The sequence below is a fragment of the Schistocerca americana genome, chromosome 3 (assembly GCF_021461395.2).
Source record: "Schistocerca americana isolate TAMUIC-IGC-003095 chromosome 3, iqSchAmer2.1, whole genome shotgun sequence".
In the NCBI taxonomy this organism is placed as follows: Eukaryota; Metazoa; Arthropoda; class Insecta; order Orthoptera; family Acrididae; genus Schistocerca; species Schistocerca americana.
In genome coordinates, this window is record NC_060121.1 from 186,500,054 (window position 1) to 186,520,649 (window position 20,596).

Sequence of the window (20,596 nt, forward strand, 5' to 3'; positions counted from 1 at the left end):
GAACTTTTTCGGACTGACAGATACAGTTTTCTTTTTGTTTTACAAGATACCCCTATTCCTTAAGTAATCCATGGCTTCTTTGTAGACATTGCTCTAACCTTGGTAAGTTTTGGGGGGAAACAGTGTTCGAATAAGGTAAGCACTTTATTAGCAAAAGTGTTATATTTTTCATTCATGCCATGAGCACTGTAAACATCAGTCCAGCGAATGTCTCTGAGGAGTGTCCTAAAATAATCACTTTTTGGCTTATTGATTACACTATAGAGCTCAGATTTAACAGATTTTCTATCCTGTTCAGTATTAACATTTAACAGAAGGAACTGCATGTCATGGACTGAGAGGCCATTGACTATTGGTTTTGTAATATAATTTTGTTCATTGGACGTTTCTATAAAGATATTATCAGTGGCTGTTTGTGAGCAATTGGTTACCCTAGTGGGGAACTTTACAGTGGGAATTAAGTTGAATGATAGTGTTACTAACTCAAATAAGTTCTTATTGGGAGAGTCTTTAAGGAAATCTACATTGAAATCACTAGCAACCACTATTTCTTTGTTTTTGGTTGTTAAATGGGCCAGTACAGCTTCAAGGTGGTTTACAAACAGGTTAAAGTTACCTGCAGGTGCTCAATTACACTTAATATTATGAAGGATTTTTTGTGAAATTCTGCTTCTGTTGCACATGCTTCCATATGCTGTTCTAGGCAAAAGTTATGAATGTCTATGTTCTTAAATTTATGACAGTTCCTGATGAATGTGGCAACTCCTCCTTTCTCCATTTCTGATCTACAAAAGTGAGATGCTAAGCTAAACCCTAGACCTCTCAAGTCCTTTTCCTTCATCCCTCCCCCTTCTCCTTCAACCTTTCGGCATGAAGGAGGGGCCACTGACTCCAAAAGCTTGCCTAATTATAGCCTTCTTCTATGTGTGTGTTCTGCTGCTGCTTGGTGAGTAGATTTTTATATTTCCTGTTATATTATTTTGTAAAATATTGTTTGATTTCACTGGACACTAAAAGGTATATTATAAATAAGTGGCTGTACTTTACCTTCCTTTCCACAGAAACTTCCATGTCCACTTTTCTTACGTGGTGTAAAAGGGGCTCCTGCAGTAAATTCACCATGACAGTTGACCCATACAATACCCACCTGCACATGAAAGTATTTAAAAAAAAAATATGCAACATAAAGTTACTGTATTTCAAAAGTGTTACTAATTATTACATTCTAAATTCTAGTTCTGACATTCTAGTTCTAATGTTAAGGAGGACTGAACTTCAAATCTTCCCATTCTGTGTTTGATTTTCTGTGGTTTCCAAAATGGCTCCAGTAACTTCACCTAAGATTTTTTTTTAAACTTCATGGACTAAGCTGTTATTTGTTTCCATTATTGTATACTACTTGTTAGTTCACCGGGACTTGATACAATCTACGGAGTTTGTAGTTTAGTCCCTAAGAGTCTCAGCAGTGTTCAGCAAAACTTTGACACTGTAATTCAGGATGAAACTATTTTGTTCTAAATATTGTTGATCACCCTTCTAAATTTATTGCCAAAACGAGACAATGGGTAGATGCTGTGTTGAGAGTAATTATCATATAATATCAGAAAGGAATCCTTTAACACAGTTACTCAACTGCGTCTATGCTTGTTTCTGTTGTTCTCTCTTTGCTTTCACTCACTGAAGGAAAGTACACACTCAAATATGGACAAACTAAAGTAATGACTGTAACTTTTTTTTCTCTGTGTGTTTATCCACCAAACTACTGTTCAGGTATTAAAATGATTTATTATTAAAGTGCTCAAGCAGTGATTCAAGCACTGCTCCCATATTCAAGAATAGTGTGGATCAAATCTCAATCTAGTCATATGTACTAAAGCATTTGGTAGTCTGTTAAAGCATTTCTGGATGCAAAGGGAAAGCAAGCCAAATTTTACAACTGAGTATGTGTTGTCTTCGTAGACATGAACAATTTTTTCTTATATTCAAATCAAGTCTAGGATGAATGAGTAGTCATGAAAGGAAGTAGGAAAATACTCTTAAGACACAAACACAAGACAAAGAAGAAAAGTTCTTAATAGACATTAGCAACCAATAGTATCTTTGGGAATGAAAGAAGAGTAGATGACCAATGGAGTGGCAGTGTGATTCAGTCAGTAGCTGTGCAGACATGGTGGTACATTGGGCATTGCAGCCCACACATATGCCAGGACACCAGAAGAGGCATCAACTGGACAGTCTTGGTGTCCTTGTGTAACTGCAGTGACTGTTTTAATCATATAAATTGAGTGCTGATTAGCTAATGATAAGAGCACTGCCTCTCTTCAAAATGTGTTTTGATTCATTTATATGTTGTGCTTTATAATGCTATTGATTGGCAAAGTTAAACAGTTTCTTCTTTCTTTTTGGAATGGTTTAAGGTGATTGCATATGATAACAAAAACACATTATGCTGTTGCAGGAATGATTATAGAGAATTAGTCAATAGCCAAATGGCTGAAATTCAATGTATCTTAACAGAGCGTGCAGAGGATCTCTGATTGTAAGAGCTGGCGTTTGATGAGCTCTGTCAGATTCGCCATCAGGGAAACATATGAAGTATCTCTGTATTATTTTAAATACATCTGTTGCAATGGTGCACTGTACATCTGTGAAGAAGGCAGATCTAAGACAGAAAAATACTGTACAAAATGGGCCATACACAGATGCTTGCCTTACAAGGGAAATACTCTGAGGGACTTACCAGCCAGGCACACCTGATGTCCTGCCTCACTCAAAGCTGTAATCTGTAACAGAGAGAGAAGCACCGGCAGGCAGAAGCCTGCATTTGGACATCTGGGTACCTGAGGTAATTGGAACACTGACCATGAAAAGCATAGTTCACATTCAGTTTCCAATCCAGCACTCAGTTTTAATCGTCAAGTGGTTTTGTAACTTCCCTTACTTGTCAGTCATTTATATTTTATGTCTATTACACATTTTGAAGCACTCTAATACTGTCAGCTGTTTAAACAATTAAATTTTTCTGGGGCCTGTAATCTCGATGAAATGTGAGACAGTGCCTTCCACAGATATCAGACGTGTCATGTCCTCCATTCCAACTTCCTAGTTGATTAGTAGAAAGCCAAGTGTAGGCCAGGCATGACAGACACTTTGCTTACCCAGCTGATTTATTTATTTACACATCAAGTTCCCAAGAGTTAAGGAAGTTCAATTGAAATGCAGGTTTGATTTGAGTATTGACTGAGTGAAAGCTGCTTATTGGGGGGGGGGGGGGGGGGAGGGAGAGGGAGAGAGAGAGAGCCTTTTAGAATGGGAAGAATTATCCCAAAATATAATAACATACAACATAATCAAATGAAAATAAGTACAGCAGACTAATTTTCGTGTCAAACGATCACTCACTTCAGATACCGTTCAGATAGTAAAAATGGCAGCATTAAGTCTTTGAGCAAGATCCTGAATGTGGGCTTTCCATCACAGTTTACTATCTATCTGAACACCTAGAAATTTGAACTGTTCAGTTTCACTAATCATATGTCCATTATGAGAAATTAAAATGTCAAGTTTTGTTGCATTGTGTGTTAGAAACTGTAAAAACTGAGTCTTACTGTGATTTAGGGTTAGTTTATTTTCTACAAGCTATGAACTTAGTGCAGTCATGAACTGCACTATTTGAAACCTAGCCAATGTTGCACACAACATCCTTTACTACCAAGCTAGTGTCATCAGCAAACAGAAATATTTTAGAGTTACCCATAGTACTAGAGAGCATATCATTTATGTAAATAAGGAACAGGAGTGGCCCCCAACCCTGGTTCCTGGGGCACCCCCCACTTGACCGTACCCCACTTAGACTCCACATCACAGCCATTCTCAACACTGTGAATAATGACCTTTTGCTGTCTGTTGTTAAAGTAAGAGGTGAACCAATTGTGAGCTACTCCCCATATTCCATAATGGTCCAACTTCTGGGGCAATATTTTGTGATCAACACAATCAAACGCCTTAGTTAAATCAAAAAATATGCCTAGTGTTCGAAACCTTTTGTTTGGTCCATGCAGTACCTTGCAGAGAAAAGAGAATATAGCATTTTCAGTTGTTAAACAACTGCTAAAGCTGAATTGTTCATTTGATAGCAAATTATTTGATATAAAATGATCAGTTATCCTTACATAAACTATCTTTTCAATAACTTTAGCAGACAGGTCTAACCTGTGCAGCACAGTAATTTAATATTCTGCTAGGCACTCCATCATATCCATGAGAGCCTTAGTCTTTAGTGATTTAATTATTGACTCAACCTCCCTCTTGTCTGTATCACAGAGGAGTATTTCAGACATCAATCTCAAAAAGGCATTTGCCAAGAGAGTTATATGATTCCCTGTAGAAACTAAATTTTTATTTAATTCACCAGTAATGCTCAGAAAATTATTGTTAAATACTGCACATATATCTGATTTATCAGTAACAGAAATATTTTTACTAAAAACTGACTTTATATTGTCGACCTTGTGCTGCTGACCAGACACTTCCTTCACAACTGACCATATGGTTTTAATTTTATCCTGTGAATTAGCTATCCTATTTGCATACCACATGATCTTTGCCTTCCTAATAACATTTTTAAGCACCTTACAGTACTGTTTGTAAAGGGCTACTGCAGCTAGGTTGTAACTACTTCTAACATTTTGATATAATTTCTGCTTTGTTCTACATGGTATCCTTACCCCACTAGTCAGGCAACCAGGCTGTGTTTTACAGCTAGTACTCCATTTAGAATGTTCTAATGTAAAGCAACTCTCAAAGAGCATGAGATATGTATTAAGGAAAGTAAAAAAAAAAAAAAAAAAAAAATGCTATTGCTGTTGGATTAACTTTCCTGCATAGTTTGTAATTATGTGTGACTTTTTTTTTAGTAAAAAAGCCTTGTAGTGTTAAAATTTGTGCATCATGGTCTGTAAGGCCATTCACCCTTTTACTAACAGAATGCCCATCTAGTAACAAAGAATGAATAAAAATATTGTCTATGGCTGTGCTTCCCCAGCACCCTAATTGGAAAAACACAGTCTGCGTCATATCATATGAGTTTAGGAGATCTACAAATATCCTTTTTGTTGCTCCATCATATACAAAATTTATACTGAAGTTACCACATATAACTAATTTCTGGTACTTCCTATAAAGTGAATCAAGAACCCTCTCTAGCTTGAGCAGAAATGTTCTGAAGTCAGATATAGGGGACCTATAAAGAACAAAAATTAGAAGTTTAGTTTTCCAACTGCCCCTGCACAACATTCAAATATCTGTTCAGTGCAGTGCTGTGATACATCTATGGACTGAAATGGAATACTGTTTTTTTTAACACATGGCCACTCCCCCATCACACAAGGAACTCCTTGAAAAACAGTCCAGCCACCTAGTCTGTATCCTGGTAAAGGAAGCCTCTGAATTGTCAAATTCGATATACCAATAATTTCAGAGTCGCCATCTATAAGCAGTTCACTAACTTTATCTCTAATACCTCTTATATTTTGATGAAATATGCTAATTCCTTCTCTCCTTGGAAACATGACTTCCTCTGAAGATGAGCTTTTAGTTAGAGGGAATTCCTCTAAGCAGGTATGCCTATCAGCTGACTTCAGTCTAAAAAAGGTGCAGCTCTAACACCAACAACTACAGGAATTTTTCCATGAGTGATCCCACCACCACCCACTACAGTGTCACCTATAAGCTTTGCCAGCCTCCCCTTCCCATGCCTATTGAGTGCAGACCACACACAATGCTAGTCAACACATTACCCTCTTTACACAAGGAACAAGTGCCATAGCCACCATGGTCATATTGGAGTTATTTTCTGCACCATTTCTGCTTCAATATTGTACTTTATTTTCCTAGTAAGCCACTAATTGTCTTCACTCTAAATTCTTCACACTATACTGTATCCTGTTTCTCAGCACTGAATCTAACAAAACAATGACCTGACAACTGTTTAATGGATTGTTTATGCTACATCTGTGAGTGGTCAGATACCAGTGCACACATCAGAAAACTGGAGAGAAATGGTTATGACATAAAGCGGGAAGACAGCCTGCAGACCAGACTCAAACACATGCCGAAGTCGAGCACACAGGCTGACCAAATAGCAAAACTGACATAACAAGAGCAAGTCAAGGCCAACCTATGCAACAATGAATTGCAATGAGCCTTCGACACAATGCTACCAACAGGCCAAGTACAAGCCACAATACAAATCAAGACCAAAGAGGAGAATCAAAACAAGCAAAGTCATTGATAAGTAGTCAGTAGTATGGCAGAGATAGTATAAAACCCTATCAGATGAAGTACATGACTGATTAAGTGGTCAAGGTGCAGCGGTATTTACACCAGCCACGAGGGACACTATTGGGCAGTGAATTCACATGGCGAGATGGTGGTGCATTCACTAGATGAGTGCAATGCTGCAGTGACACTGCCCTCTATTGTCCATTGAGATCCATTTCCTCTGACAGGCATCAACTTCCGTTCAGCCCAATTCCAGATCCCTCCCTGAAACTAGTACATATGGGTGGATATGCCCTAGATGCTGTGGAACGTGTAATGGAAGTGTGGGTGAAGGAGCCATCTCATTGACTGTAGGATGTGGGGAGGAAGTGTGGTCGGCAGTGTCCACTATAATACTGCTAGCATGGGTTGCCAGATTGAACCACTGATCCACATGGAGCAAGAAGGGAGGGCCGGGATGGCAATGAGACGTCTGTAGCAGCTGCCCAAGGTTCTGGCCATTGTGGCACAGTAGCATGAGATGGTGGTAGAAGAGGGGGCTGCAGAGGGTATTCTTGTGTCCAAGGCCATAGCTGGTTGTGGTGATGGCACTTGAGTCCCTTCTGTGTTTGGACTGACATAGCTCGTCACCTGTGGGTGGACACTACCGTTGCTGGCATCCAAGCCTCAGCACTCCCATTGGAGTTTGCACACACTGCCGTGCCAGGGGTGTAATACCCAGAGGGACACAAGTGAGGTTCTGAAAGCAATGGTGCCAGCAGATGTGGCAAGGTCCGAGGCTGGTGACCCTGGAGGAGCTCCACAGGGCTATGGTTGTTAATGGGTGCATTGCAATAAGTGCTCAAAAACAAAGTAAGGACCACTGTAGTGGATTTGATAGCTTCTTCAAATAAGCATCCACAGTGAGAGATGACTTAGAATCCAAAAAAGGGCCTGCAAAATCAAGGGGGGAGGGGGGGGGAGCTGTGGTTGGGTAGCTGAGGTACTGAAGAGGTGTACGGCAGGGAAGGGAAGGGACAGCACAGTAGAAATAGGGGAAGATGCTGTAGTGCTTCATGCGAGGTGTGCAGGGACATGGATGAAGTGTGGACCAGAGAGCTACAGAAGCATTTAATGCCACTGGTGGTACAGAAGTCCTCAAAGGCAGAGGCCGTGAATTGTCAGACACCAATGGGTGAGGCAACCCTTCAATGGCCAAAACTTGGGCTAAGGCAAAGGGCAGCTTCAGTTGTATGGATGCTATGTGGACAACATGGGGTACTTCAAACAAGCATCCACAATGGGAGACCACTTAGAACCCAAAAATGGGCCCACAAAATCAAAATGGATGCCGTCCCAAGGAAGGCAAGAAGTAGGCAGGGGAGGGGGTGCAAAGTATTGACGGCATGCTGCCTGGAACTGGGCACATATTGCACAACTACAGATCATCTTTTTGATGTTTCCTTCGATCCCGGACCAGTACATGTGGTGGCATGCCAGTGTCTTCAAGCAGGACGTACTCCCAATGATCCCATTGGGGCAAACTCAATACCCAACAATACAGTTCTGCCGGAATAGCCTCTCGATGTGCATCCTTCTCAGTATCCAAAAGAGTAATACCATCCATAACTCTGAGGTGGTGAGAAAGCTGTTTCCAAGGGTTGACCTCTTTCATCAACCAACAAGTGAGATAATGGGGCCAGGCATGGATTACATAGAGGAGAACTGGTCACCTCATTCATAAAAGAGGTGGTGGCCTCAGTGTCCACCTGAAAAAAGATGTCCTGATGAGGCATTTGAAGCGTGAGAAACAAATTCTGCATGAATGGATTGCCTTTCAGGACTACTGTCTGAAGCACATGTACCATATCCTGGTGTGGTTGCAGCCTGGGGTAGGGCTGGGTCATGCGATTGCATCATACTGAGTGGAGGTGCCCCTCCTTGCCACAGTGTGTACAGGAACCCAAGTGATTTGGACAGTCCACTAGGGAATGGGAGGAAAACCACTGCTGGCACAAGGGAGCAGCACCCGTAGACATCACTGAGGGGCGACTGGAGGCTACATCGGATATGTATGCTGGCAGCAGAAGTATCACTCTGCAGTCAACTTCAAATGCCAGTTCTCTAAATTTTCTCAATATTGTTCATAAAAAAAAATGTCATCTTCCCTCCGGGGAATCATATTTGTGTTCCTGAAGCATCTCCATAAAGCTTGCGTGAAGTTCGAGCCTACTGATAACGTAGCTAGAGATCAACACACACTCAGCTGAAGAGTGAAAATTCATTCAGAAAACAATGTCCCAGGTTGTGGCTAAGCTATTAGACTAAGTCCTCACTCAGATTTAGAAACAAATGCACACATCCATGCATGCACAATTCACACACACACACACACACACACACACACACACACACACAAGGCCACTGTCATCTATGGGCACTGACGCCCTACTTGAGCAGGGTAATGAACTCAGCTGTGGTGGGTAGCTGAGGTACTGAAGAGGTGTGGGGCAGGGAGGGGAAGGGAAAGTACAGTAGAACTGGAAGAAGATGCTGTAGTGCTGCATGCGAGGTGCGCAGGGACATGGCAGGGACAGGATTATGGGCTGCTAAGTGCTGCATCGGGATGCTTTGCTACACAGAGGGGGCGGGGGCAGTGGAAAGCAGAGAAGGATACAGCAGGGAACAGAAGGTGTGTGAGAGGCTGGACAGAGAATATGGAGGGGACAGATCCATAAACATCTTCCCAGTGATCCACCATCACCTACACGCAGACTGGCTAATCACAAAGAGGCCTCTGTACCACCCAGGACTGGAGCAGCTGAATCACTTCCTCCACGAGGGTCTCAACTACCTCTTGTCACGCCCAGATGAGAGACATAACTTTCCCACTATCCTGCACACAGTAGTATTCTGCCACCCACCCAACCTATGCAGTATTCTCATTCATCCCTATTCTGTTTCTCCTGCTCTATGGCTCAAATCACTGTAAAAGACCTAGATGAAAGACCAGTCTCATACAGCCTCCTACAAACATCTACTCCAGTCCTGTCACAGGTATTTCCTACTCCATTAAAGGCAGGGCCACACGTGAAAGCAGTCATGTGGTATACCAACTTAGCTGTAACCATAGTGCAGCATTCTGTGTGGATATGAGCACTTACAAGCTGTCTGTCCACACAAATGGCTACCACTAAAATCACACAAGAGACAGGTGACCCAATCAGTTGTTAAACCTGTGGCAGAACATTAAGGGCTTGACTTCAATGACTAGTTCACAGCCTGTGCCATCTGTATATTCCTGTCAACATCAGCTTTTGCTGGCATGTGCAGGAGGAAAGTCTCTCTGCAATAAATCTTTTATTACTGTAGACCCTTTGGCCTCAACCTTCACTAACCCATGTCCTCCACCTGCCCTTATTCCCTTCTCCACTCATCCAAACCTATACATGCCTACTGTTACTCCAGTGCAGCTGCATAGGGCCCCCTCCACTCCCTTCCTCACCTCCTCCTGCACCTTGCAGCCCACCACCAATTCATTTGAGACTGCTACTCACCTCAGCACCCAGAGGTGACAGTTGCCATATATGTGCGAGTAACCAACAGTCTGATTTTAAATGTGTGTATCCACTGTTCAACATCTTATCTATGTGGTGAGTAGCAGTCTATTCTAATTCCTATCGTTATTCCACCTCAGATTTTTCATTTTTTAATATTTACAAATTTAATTTATTAGTTAATTATTAACAATGCAACAGTCCTTTTTACTAGAGTGCCTTTAAACTTCTTTGAGAAGTTACTGTCATGTGCACCACTCTATAGATTTGTAGGTAGACTTCTTATTGACTTTAATCCTGAGTACTGAGGTCCTTTTTCAAGCACTATCAATCAGACTAGATTAGATAGATGGGATGGAGCATGCTTCTTAATTGGTTCTTCCTCCATGTGTCACGAGTGTGATATTTGTTATCCACTCTGAACTATATTTTGTGATAATATATTATTATTTTATATATGTATAGATATGTACACAGGTTAAAATGCCTAGACTTAAATCATGATGGAAGAATCTCTTAACTGACAAAAAGTGGGAAAAATATAGTTTTGATGGAAAGATATGATAATGATTACATGGTAAATATCAGTCATAAATTAATTTCTATTGAGTCATTGGGTACCTAAAGTCTCAGAATTTGAACAGGCAGGGGCAATTCATGATTCCGAATTCTGACTTTCTGAGTTGGCTTGTACTTAAAGTGTTAGATCTGCTAAGCTGACTATTAGTTTTTTAATGAGCAACTGGCCTTTGCAACATAATCATCATCAGAATGTATCTTTAGTTAGAGCAGTTAATCTCTCTCTTTTGTTTGCCATGATTTTTTAAATCAAGGTTAAATACATTGCCAATTAGTGCTTACCTCAAGCTTTTTAGTAACATCAAAAGCAAGAGAAATATTCTCTGTCCAGACAGAAACTGCTAAACCATTGAGGCTGTTGTTTGCCAGTGCAATAGCTTCCTTGGCTGTTCTAAATGCAGTAACAGTAAGAACTGGAACACATAAGAAATTGTCCAAAACATTGTTTTCTTCAGCCCCTGCTCCAACCACAACTGCTGGAGTGAAGAAACAAGTTCTTGACTCATTGCTAGCACAATTTGCCTTAATTATCTGCAACAGATTAATTATCAAACAACAAAATTAGTGCTCTTTCACACTGGTTATGAACTTAAATTATCTGGAGCATGCTTGTGCTTCAAAGTTGTTATACAACTATAAGCTTTTTACGCTGTCTTTAAACTTCCAGTAACAACAGAAATACATTATTATAGATAACAAACAAGTATGATAATGCGATTAAATGATGGCAAAGAAGACATAAAAAGCTTACTGTATATGTAAACAATGAAGTTTGTTTGCTCATCTCTGATGTGAGAATTGTCCTATTGTTGATTCAAATAATAATATGTTTTGTGTTAGCAGAAGAGCCAACACTGTGTTACGAGTGGAGGCTGAAATGCACGCGTTTTAGCTCATGCAGGCTGGCGTGATGAGGGAAGAACTATACTGACGTGAGGTCTGGAACATGACAAGGAATGAGAATTCAGAAAGCGGAAGTAATTAGTTTGATACTTAACTTTAATCCATAAATGATGAACGTCACTCTTGACGGTACACGATTCACAATATTATCTGCTCAGAATACATTCTTGAAGATAGTAATTATAGTAACTGAATGTGGCGCCTTGATAGGTCGTAGCAAATGACATAGCTGATGGCTAAGCTAAACTGTTGTCTCTGCAAATGAGAGCATACGTAGACAGTGAACCATCACTAGCAAAGTCAGCTGTATAACTGGGGTGAGTGCTAGGGAGTCTAGACTAGACCTGCCGTGTGGTGGCACTCGGTCTGCAATCACTGATAGTGGCGACACGCGGGTCCGACGTATACTTATGGACCGTGGTTGATTTAAAGGCTGCCACCTAGCAAGTGTGGTGTCTGGCGGTGGCACCACAATATGGTTGAAATAGTTGTTGCAATGGTTTTATATTATTGTTGTGACTCTTCGATCTTTGAAAGTGCCGCCGCGCAGTTACGCACGTCCTTTACATGTGGCGCTGTCTGCCAGCCATGCAGCAGCAGCGCCACCTAAGTGGCCAGCCAGCCAGCGGCCCCTAGACTTGGACTCAGTTATGATTTGACTGTTAAAGTGTACACACGTCTTACTCTGTTTACTTGATCTGTGACTTTCATGTATTGCGTCTTCCTTGAAATATATTTGTTCAACTTGAAGTTATAACAATTGGCGATGAGGATGGGATTTTTCTTTTCCATCGTTGACCCACATGTTTCCATGGCTACTTTGGAGCAACTATTGCAAGGTCTCATAGAACAGCAAACGCTTCTCACAAATGCGATTCGTGATTTCGTCGCGGCATCAAATGCGGGGCATCTCTCGTCGTCGTCTCTACCTCCTTCTCCTCCTTACGACAAGATGGCGGAAGACTGGTCTGATTACGAAAAACGTCTTCGACAGCACTTCTTGGCATTTCACGTTGCAGATGGCCAAACATGTAAGTCTCTGTTCCTTTCATGGATTTCACCTCAAATGTATCGGTTGTTGTCACAATTGGCTCCTTTGAAAGATCCTGTGTCTTTGCCCTTTGCTGAAATGTGCTCACTTCTGTCCATCTATTTTCAAAAGCATACGCATGTGGTAGCCTCTTGTGTTGCCTTTTATTGTTGTCAAAAACAACCAAATCAATCCTATCGCGCTTGGGCTGCTGAACTTCATGGCCTCAGTAGAAAGTGTCAATTTGTTACTGACATTCACAAAGAATCCTACGCCGATTCCATGGTATGGGATGCTATTATCCGATCGGTGCCCAACAAAGAAGTTAGGCAGTGTGCCCTTCAGTTGGCTAATCCGACTCTCAAAGTCCTATCCATCGCTCAATCTTTTGAAATTTCTCGCGCCGCTGGAGTGCAAATAGAGGCATGGGGCAACGTCAGGGAAATACAACCTCTGTGCGATGTTGACGAAGCGTGTGGCATGTCCCCGGCAGCCGACGTGGCCGCAGTACGCTCCCAAGCACGGCCTCGGCCTAACCGTAAGCAAACCTCTAAGAAACTGCAGCAAAACCCATGGCAACTTCCTTCAGGTCCGTGGTGTTTTACGAAACATTCCCAAGAAGATTGTCCACAACGTTGGGCCGTGTGTCACAAATGTAAAAAAAAAGGGTCATGTGTCATCCGTTTGCAAATCCAACCGCATACATGATGTTGATGAACATGATGCTGATTCTGATTCTGTGTTGTCTGTCAATTGTATTTCTTCCCTTTCAGGGAAGTTATTCCTCACTGTCCAAATACTTGGTCGAGATGTTCGCATGCAGGTGGATACTGGTTCTACTGCCACTATCATCAATTTTCAGATGTATCTTCAGTTGGGTTCTCCAATCCTGTCACCTGTCACTAGACAATTATGGACTTACAATAAACAGAAGATTTCTCTCTTGGGATAATTTGATGCTGAAGTATCATACAAATCTGTCGTTCGCACTGTTCCCATATTTGTGGTCGACCACAGTAACGTGGAGAATCTTTTTGGTTTCAATGCCTTTCGCGTTTTTGGGTTCTCCATAGATGACTCTGTCACTATCGTCTCTGATGCTAATCCTTATGCTGAATTGGATTACTTGTCGATGACATTTTCGTACCCTTTTTCTCCTGGGTTAGGCTGTGCAAACGACTTTGAAGCTCATATCATGCTCAAACCCACTGCTCGGCCTAAGTTTTTTCGGGTTCGGCCCATTCCTGTGGCCCTTCGTGATCAGGTCAAACGGGAGCTGGATCATCTCACCACTTCAGGGGTCTTGCTTCCTGTCATTTCCAGTGAGTGGTCCTCTCCTGTCATTGTTGTTGCTAAGCCGAATGGTGATATTCGTCTCTGTGGTGATTTCAAAGCCACTGTAAATGCTCAATGTCTTATCGACACTTACCCTATGCCTCGACCTGAAGAATTGTTCACTAAACTTGCTGGAGGCCAGTATTTTTCTAAACTTGACCTGTCAGAAGCTTATCATCAGCTTCCTCTGGACGCTGTTTCCTGGCAGTTTCTGGTCCTTAACACGCCTTTCGGCCTCTATCAATACCAACAATTGCCATTCGGGGTTGCCAGCACCCCTGCTCTCTTTCAATGATTCTTGGAACAATTATTGCTCACTGTCCCGGGTGTATAAATTACCAGGACAACATTGTTGTCACTGGCTCCACCACTAATGAACATCTTCAAAATTTCTGCACACTTTTTCATGTCTTACAGCCTGCCGGTCTTAAGTGTAATCTTCAGAAATCAAAATTTTTTCAGGCATCTATCACGTACTTGGGGTTTCAACTCTCTCGGCATGGTATTCGTCCGCTTCAGAAAACTGTCGCTGCAATCAATGCCCTTCCTCACCCTACATCTGTTAAGGAACAGCATGCCTTCTTGGGGAAAATAACATATTATCACAAGTTTTTACCCTCTGCTGCTTCGGTGGCTCAGGCATTGCATCGCCTGTTGCATAAAAACGTGCCTTTTCACTGGTCCGCATCATGCGATTCGGCTTTCCAGAAACTGAAGACTATGCTGAAACAGGCGCCGTGCCTGGCTACTTATCGACCTGGCCAACATCTGGTTCTTGCCACGGACGGCTCTCAATACGGGGTCAGTGCAGTCCTTGCGTCGTTTTTCTGACAGTTCTGAACAACCCATTGCTTATGCCTCCAAAACGCTCATGGATGCCCAACAAAAGTATTCTCAAATTGAAAAAGAAGCTTTGGCCATTATTTATGCTCTTCATAAGATTTGGTGTTTTTCTCTATGGATCCAAATTTCATCTTGTTACAGATCACAAATCACTTGTTTCCTTGCTTCATCCATCAACATCACTTCCCGACAAGGCTCCGCCTCCAGCGTTGGGCTCTTTACTTGTCTCGTTTCAATTATGAGATTCATTACTGGCCGACGGCTCAACATGCAAATGCTGATGCACTGTCTCACCTTCCCATGGGTCCTGATCTGGCATTCGATAGGGACGAAATTTTGTGTTTCCACCTGGATGTTGCCAAGCAGCGGGTTGTGGGTGGGTTCCCTATCACCGGGGACCGACTGGCGGCTGCTACGGGTTCTGACCCTACCCTCTCCCAGGTTTTAGACTGTATTCAGAAGGGTTGGCCAGATCGTCCATCCGCTAAGACTTCTGATCCGTTGCAGAACTACTATGCTTTGCGTTACCGCCTCACGGCTAGGGATGGTGTTATCCTCCTTTCCACCGCAAATGCTTCGCCACGCATTGTGGTACCTGCATCTTTACATGCTTCGGTCTTGCGCCTCCTTCACCAAGGGCACTGGGGTGTCTCTCGCACAAAATCTCTGGCACGCTGTCATGTGTACTGGCCCGGCATCGACTCTGAAATCGCACACATGGTCGCTGCCTGCAGCCCTTGTGCATCACAGGCCACCACTCCGAAGTCATCTTTGTCACTGTGGCCTTTGCCTGAGAAGCCCTGGGAGCGTATTTATGCTGACTTCGTGGAACCTTTTTTAGGTACTTATTGGCTTCTCGTTGTTGGCGCCTACTCTAACTTTCCTTCCATTATCCGTTGCACGTCGCCTATCACCGCGGCAACCACCAATGCTCTAGCTCGCATTTATTCTTTGGAAGGCCTTCCCTCTACTCTTGTTACTGATAATGGTCTGCAATTTGCATCTTCCGATTTTGCGGATTTTTGTGCCCGTCATGGCGTCATGCATGTCACAGCCCCTCTGTTCCATCCATAGTCAAACGGTGAGGCTGAACGACTGGTCCGCACATTTAAGGCTCAGATGAGGAAACTCCTGACTTCTTCTGCTGATGATTCATTTCTACAATTTCTGGATTCTTACTGTTTGACCCCCATGGGTGACCACAGCCTGGTTGAGCTCTTATATGGCCAACAGCCCCGCATGCTACTTCATCTTCTGTGGCCTTCCACCTCACGGCCGCAGGTGCCTTCACTTGGCCGGTTCCCTTGTATGGGTACGCGGATATGGCAGACGGCCAAAATGGAGTCCTGACCGCATCTTACAACACCGTGGCCAACGCCTGTATGAAATCCAGTTGGACACGGGTGTTGCAGTGCGTCACTCGGACCAGATTCGGCCTCGTGTGCCAGCAACGCCTGTTCCGGATGCCGCTACACCACCTTCGGCTCTACCTGACGCTCAGGATACTGGAATCTCTCATTACTCACAATGCAGTCCTCTCACCATCATATCGGTGCCAGCACAAGAACTGACACCACCAGGAATTGTGCCCATGCAGGAACCAGATGATCATCATCTGTCGGAGCAACTCTACTCGCCTCCTTCTCCTACAGACGTGGACACATCGCCCATGTCTCCTGTTATAACAACCGGACTTGCCGCAACTGGCAGATTGGTGCACGGGGTCCCAGCAGATTCGACCCCCACGTCTCCTGTCATCTCGACCCGTTATCATCGGGGACATTTCCATCTTTACGGGAAGCCTCGTCCTCGAGACTTTACGGCCAGTCAGACAACACCTATGGATGTTAGCGATCTACAGGCCACCTCCATCAAGACCTGTGCAAAAAATTCAAAGGGGGGAAAAGTGTTGTGACTCGCCGATCTTTCAAAGTGCCGCCGCGCAGTTACGTGCGTCCTCTACATGCGGCGCTGTCTGCCAGCCATGCAGCAGCAGTGCCACCTAAGTGGCCAGCCAGCCAACGGCCCCTAGACTTGGACTCAGTTATGATTTGACTGTTAAAGTGTACACACGTCTTACTCTGTTTACTTGATCTGTGACTTTCATGTATTGCTTCTTCCTTGAAATATATTTGTTCAACTTGAAGTTATAACAATTATATTCAATATGCAGTTTGGTCTTTCTGTATATTTTGTTTGTTTTTACTTCTGGTTCCATTTGAATCAAAATCTGTGTTCATAGTCAGACATGATACACAACACTGTATCAATATTAGTCAATAATAATATATTACATTGTTATAACAGCATAATACAAAAAATCACTATATGTGATTTGTCACTAAATAAGATTCTAGGATGAACTGTACCCTAGCTTGTAGTATATATGTATATAAAAAGATAAGGCACATGAAGTCAAACATTTTTGTATCAGTTTGCACTGAAGCAGTAGTAGTAGTTGTAGTAGTAGTAGTAGCAGCAGCAGTCCTGCATGTATTAGGCTTTATGTGTTATGCCTGCTTATAAAGATTAGTCCAAGTCCTATCATGTGGTTTTGGGTCTCCCAATGTTCCTTTGTCCTGTTGGCTTGCATTTTTATAGTATTTTTGGTAGTTCATCATCTTGTATGCTATTGATGTGCTTTTTTGAATTCGTACTGGATTCTTATATTTTCTTATTTAGAGATATGAATCCCAAGTCTGCTCTTATTTCTGTATTTAACTTTCAATCTGGTGATCCTGATAATTGTCTGCAAAATTTCATTTCTGCACTCTGGACTCTTAGTGAGATATTTTTAGTTGTCATCCAGGTTTTGGTTCCATACATTACAACTGGAAGTGCCAAAGTTTTGTAAAATTTCAGAAGTTACTTTTATTACTGTGTTTTGTAAGGCTACTAGCCTGTGTTGTGTATTTCTTGTACAACTGAAGCCTATTCTTTGACCCGTGCAGGCCGTTTAGCAGCAGAAGCCCTACATGAATACTGTAGGACCTCGATAAGCCAGCATGCTCAGGGGTCTGTCAATACCAAGTTATCAAATACATTGGATCATCAAGATCCTTTTTAAAAAGAAAATGGGGTAAAAAAAGGATAGAAGCAAAAAGTATAGTTTAAAGTACAAAAACAAGTATATCAACTGTTACTTATTAAACACAACAGGAGAGATCACAATATAAAAAATTAAAGTGTGTATTACTTTTACGTAAAAACAAAATATAGTTATAAGTCAAATACAGTATTGCTCTATGTAAAAAAGTTTTAGACAATTTCAGTATACTTGGTGATTTCTTGTACACTAGTTACAAAATAAAATAAGAAGCACTGATTTCAAAAGATCAAGAATGAGCTAAATTGCCGAGGATGTGGAATATGTCAGATTAGTATCTATCACTGATGGTATCACTGAAATTTTCTTCTAAGCCTTCTAGGACATCGCAGGACATTAATTTGTTTTTGGATTGAACCCTTTTTTGACAAAAGTTATTGTTATGATGTGTAAATTCATAACTTCATAAGTATTGTATTGTTGGCTACTCTCAGTGAATTTTGCAAGTGTTTTTTACTTCTGAAGCCACAGTTTAAGGGATGTGAGTTGTAGACATTTTTCTTCATCACCCTCAATTTCTTGTGTTTTCTGTGGACTGAAAACTCTTCACAATATCATATTGTCACAATATCATATTGTCACTTCTTTGGTAGATAAATATTTGATAATTTCAATCCATTCATTAACTTCTGCTGCTGAAAATGCACTCAGTTCATTAGTCAATGCAGAAGTTTTTGCTCAAACAATTTTAGAGAGATCAGTTATTGACTAATCACCACTCACATCACTTTCCATCTCAGCTTCTTCGACCAATTCAGGCTGTAATTTTCTCCAGGCCCTGTGCAAACTTTTATTTTTCACAGAGGTCCAAGCAAACGCAGCCACAAAAATAGTGTCTTTAATGTTAAAACTGCATTGGAACTCTTTGCATACTGAGCTTAGCAGCTGTAACAGCACTTGAAATTCTGTATGACACCTTGCTCCATGGACTGAAATAGTGACATAACATTGGCAGAAAGATATTGTGATGAGTATTACCTGACACAGGCTCTGATTCTTGAGGGTGAGCTCTTAAATTATCAAGAATGGGAACTGCCTTAGAATTTGTAGGAAGGTCTGTTTTCTATTACATTTTTTCAGATCTTAAACGATGTGGTAAAAGAACCATTGTTTGAACAACTTGGCTTTCATCCAGGCATTAGACTGTGCACAGTAAGTAACTGGCACATGCTGCAACTTTTAGAGGTCTAAGTTCTTGAAATTTTCAATCACAAACAAAGGCAGTTTATGATTGCCTAAAGTATTTCCACATGCTAAGGCAGTTACTCTGTCTGTATTCTTTTTAAAGTCTTTTGCACTGAACCTCTTAGCTCCTACTAGAGTTGCATTTGGCAAACGTCAGCATAACAGGCCAGTCTCGTCAGTGCCAAACTAAAAATGCCGGAAAATTTCTGATGTGTGCCGGACTATCGGGTCTGCCGGATTATTGAGTGCTGTATTATCACGGTCTTACTGTATTCTGTTTACACAGTTCCTGTCAAAAAGTTATCTTTGAAACTGCATTCTTTAGACACATGATAAATCTTGCAATCAATCTGATGGAAGTGATTTTGTTAAATATAGGAACCACTTGAATGTCCTCAAGTCTCTAACAGTAAGCTTGGTGTTTCTTCCAGTATGGTGTTCTTACCATAATTGCAAACATTGTCAGAGGGCTATATACACTAACTCTAGTTACCCCAAGTAAGTTTTTGATGGTAGTCATAGGTGTGTCAGCCAATGGAAATGAAATCAGACATATCTCTTACAAAGGAACCATCCTGACATTTGTCTTAAGTAATGTTGGAAAATCTAAATCTGCATGGCTAAACACTGAATGGAACACCATAACGCTGGCATACTAACAATGCAATTATTTTTAAACTATTTATTGCTAAAGTGGGCTGTGCTGTCAGTACTGCTGGGTTGCTCAAAAACTGAGATTCCTTACATCCACTGAAACAAGGTGCAAATAACTTTAAATGTGAACATTTTAGGTTATACTTTAACGTGACTGTTATTGACATGAAATGAAACAACAAGTTTACTATTACCAGTCACTGTTTATTTATCTCCACAATGCGTTTCAAAGGTTTAAACCTCCATCATCAGGTGGATTTACATTTGTTAGTATGACATTTGTTTATGTGTTGTGTTACAATTTTTTTTGAGGAATTTGTGGCACTGTCTAGTGGAGAAACAAAACACTATTTCAGAACATGGTTTTGGTTTTTTTTTGACAAAACTTTTTTTAGCATATATCTAACAGTAAACATAAAATAAGTAGAATAGAGTACCTCCAGTGGTCACAGATTCCTTTCACTGTCATAACACATCACATGTATACTGTCATATTTCATAAACAAATATGGCATCTGGAAACTATTGGACCCAAGGATTGTATAGCAGAAGAGAAAACATTCTCACAAAGTAAGAAGAATGTACATCATAACAACATTATTACAGAATAAATTTTAAAGGATTTGGAGGTGTTTGTTTTGAGGTGTCGAATACATGCATTGAAATAAATACTTCAGGTGGTATATAAATCCGATTTTGACAAGTTAAAATAACTTTAACTTCATACTCGTTTATACAATCAGGTGAAATGTTACAAACTTTAAGTACAATAATCATATTGGCTACAGTGGTAAAATTATACACAAATAACAATTTCGGTTGGCACTCCTAGATAGATATGAGAGGCTGGAGGGAGAGGGGAGAGGGGAGAAGGAGAGGGAGAGAAGGGGAGAAGGAGAGGGAGAGAAGGGGAGAGGGGAGAGGGAAGAGGGAAGAGGGAGAGAAGGGGAGAGGGAAGAGGGAAGAGGGAAGAGGGAAGAGGGAAGAGGGAGAGAAGGGGAGAGGGAAGAGGGAAGAGGGAAGAGGGAAGAGGGAGAGAAGGGGAGAGGGAAGAGGGAGAGAAGGGGAGAGGGGAGAGGGGAGAGGGAGAGAACGGGAGAGGGGAGAGAGAGAGAAAGGGAGGAGGGGAGAGGGGAGAGGGAG

General features: G+C 41.7%; 1 protein-coding gene across 1 annotated transcript in view; it reads right to left on the minus strand.

Annotated features, from left to right (window-relative positions):
- The window catches only part of LOC124605679 (putative aldehyde dehydrogenase DhaS), a 206,889-nt gene that overhangs the window by 31,972 nt on the left and 154,321 nt on the right, over window positions 1-20,596 (minus strand). The window contains exons 8-9 of the mRNA XM_047137530.1: window positions 10,680-10,928; window positions 1,048-1,147 (exon numbers count right to left, since the gene is read on the minus strand). Coding sequence (XP_046993486.1) covers window positions 1,048-1,147; window positions 10,680-10,928 — 349 coding nt within the window. The remainder of the gene's footprint in view (window positions 1-1,047; window positions 1,148-10,679; window positions 10,929-20,596) is intronic.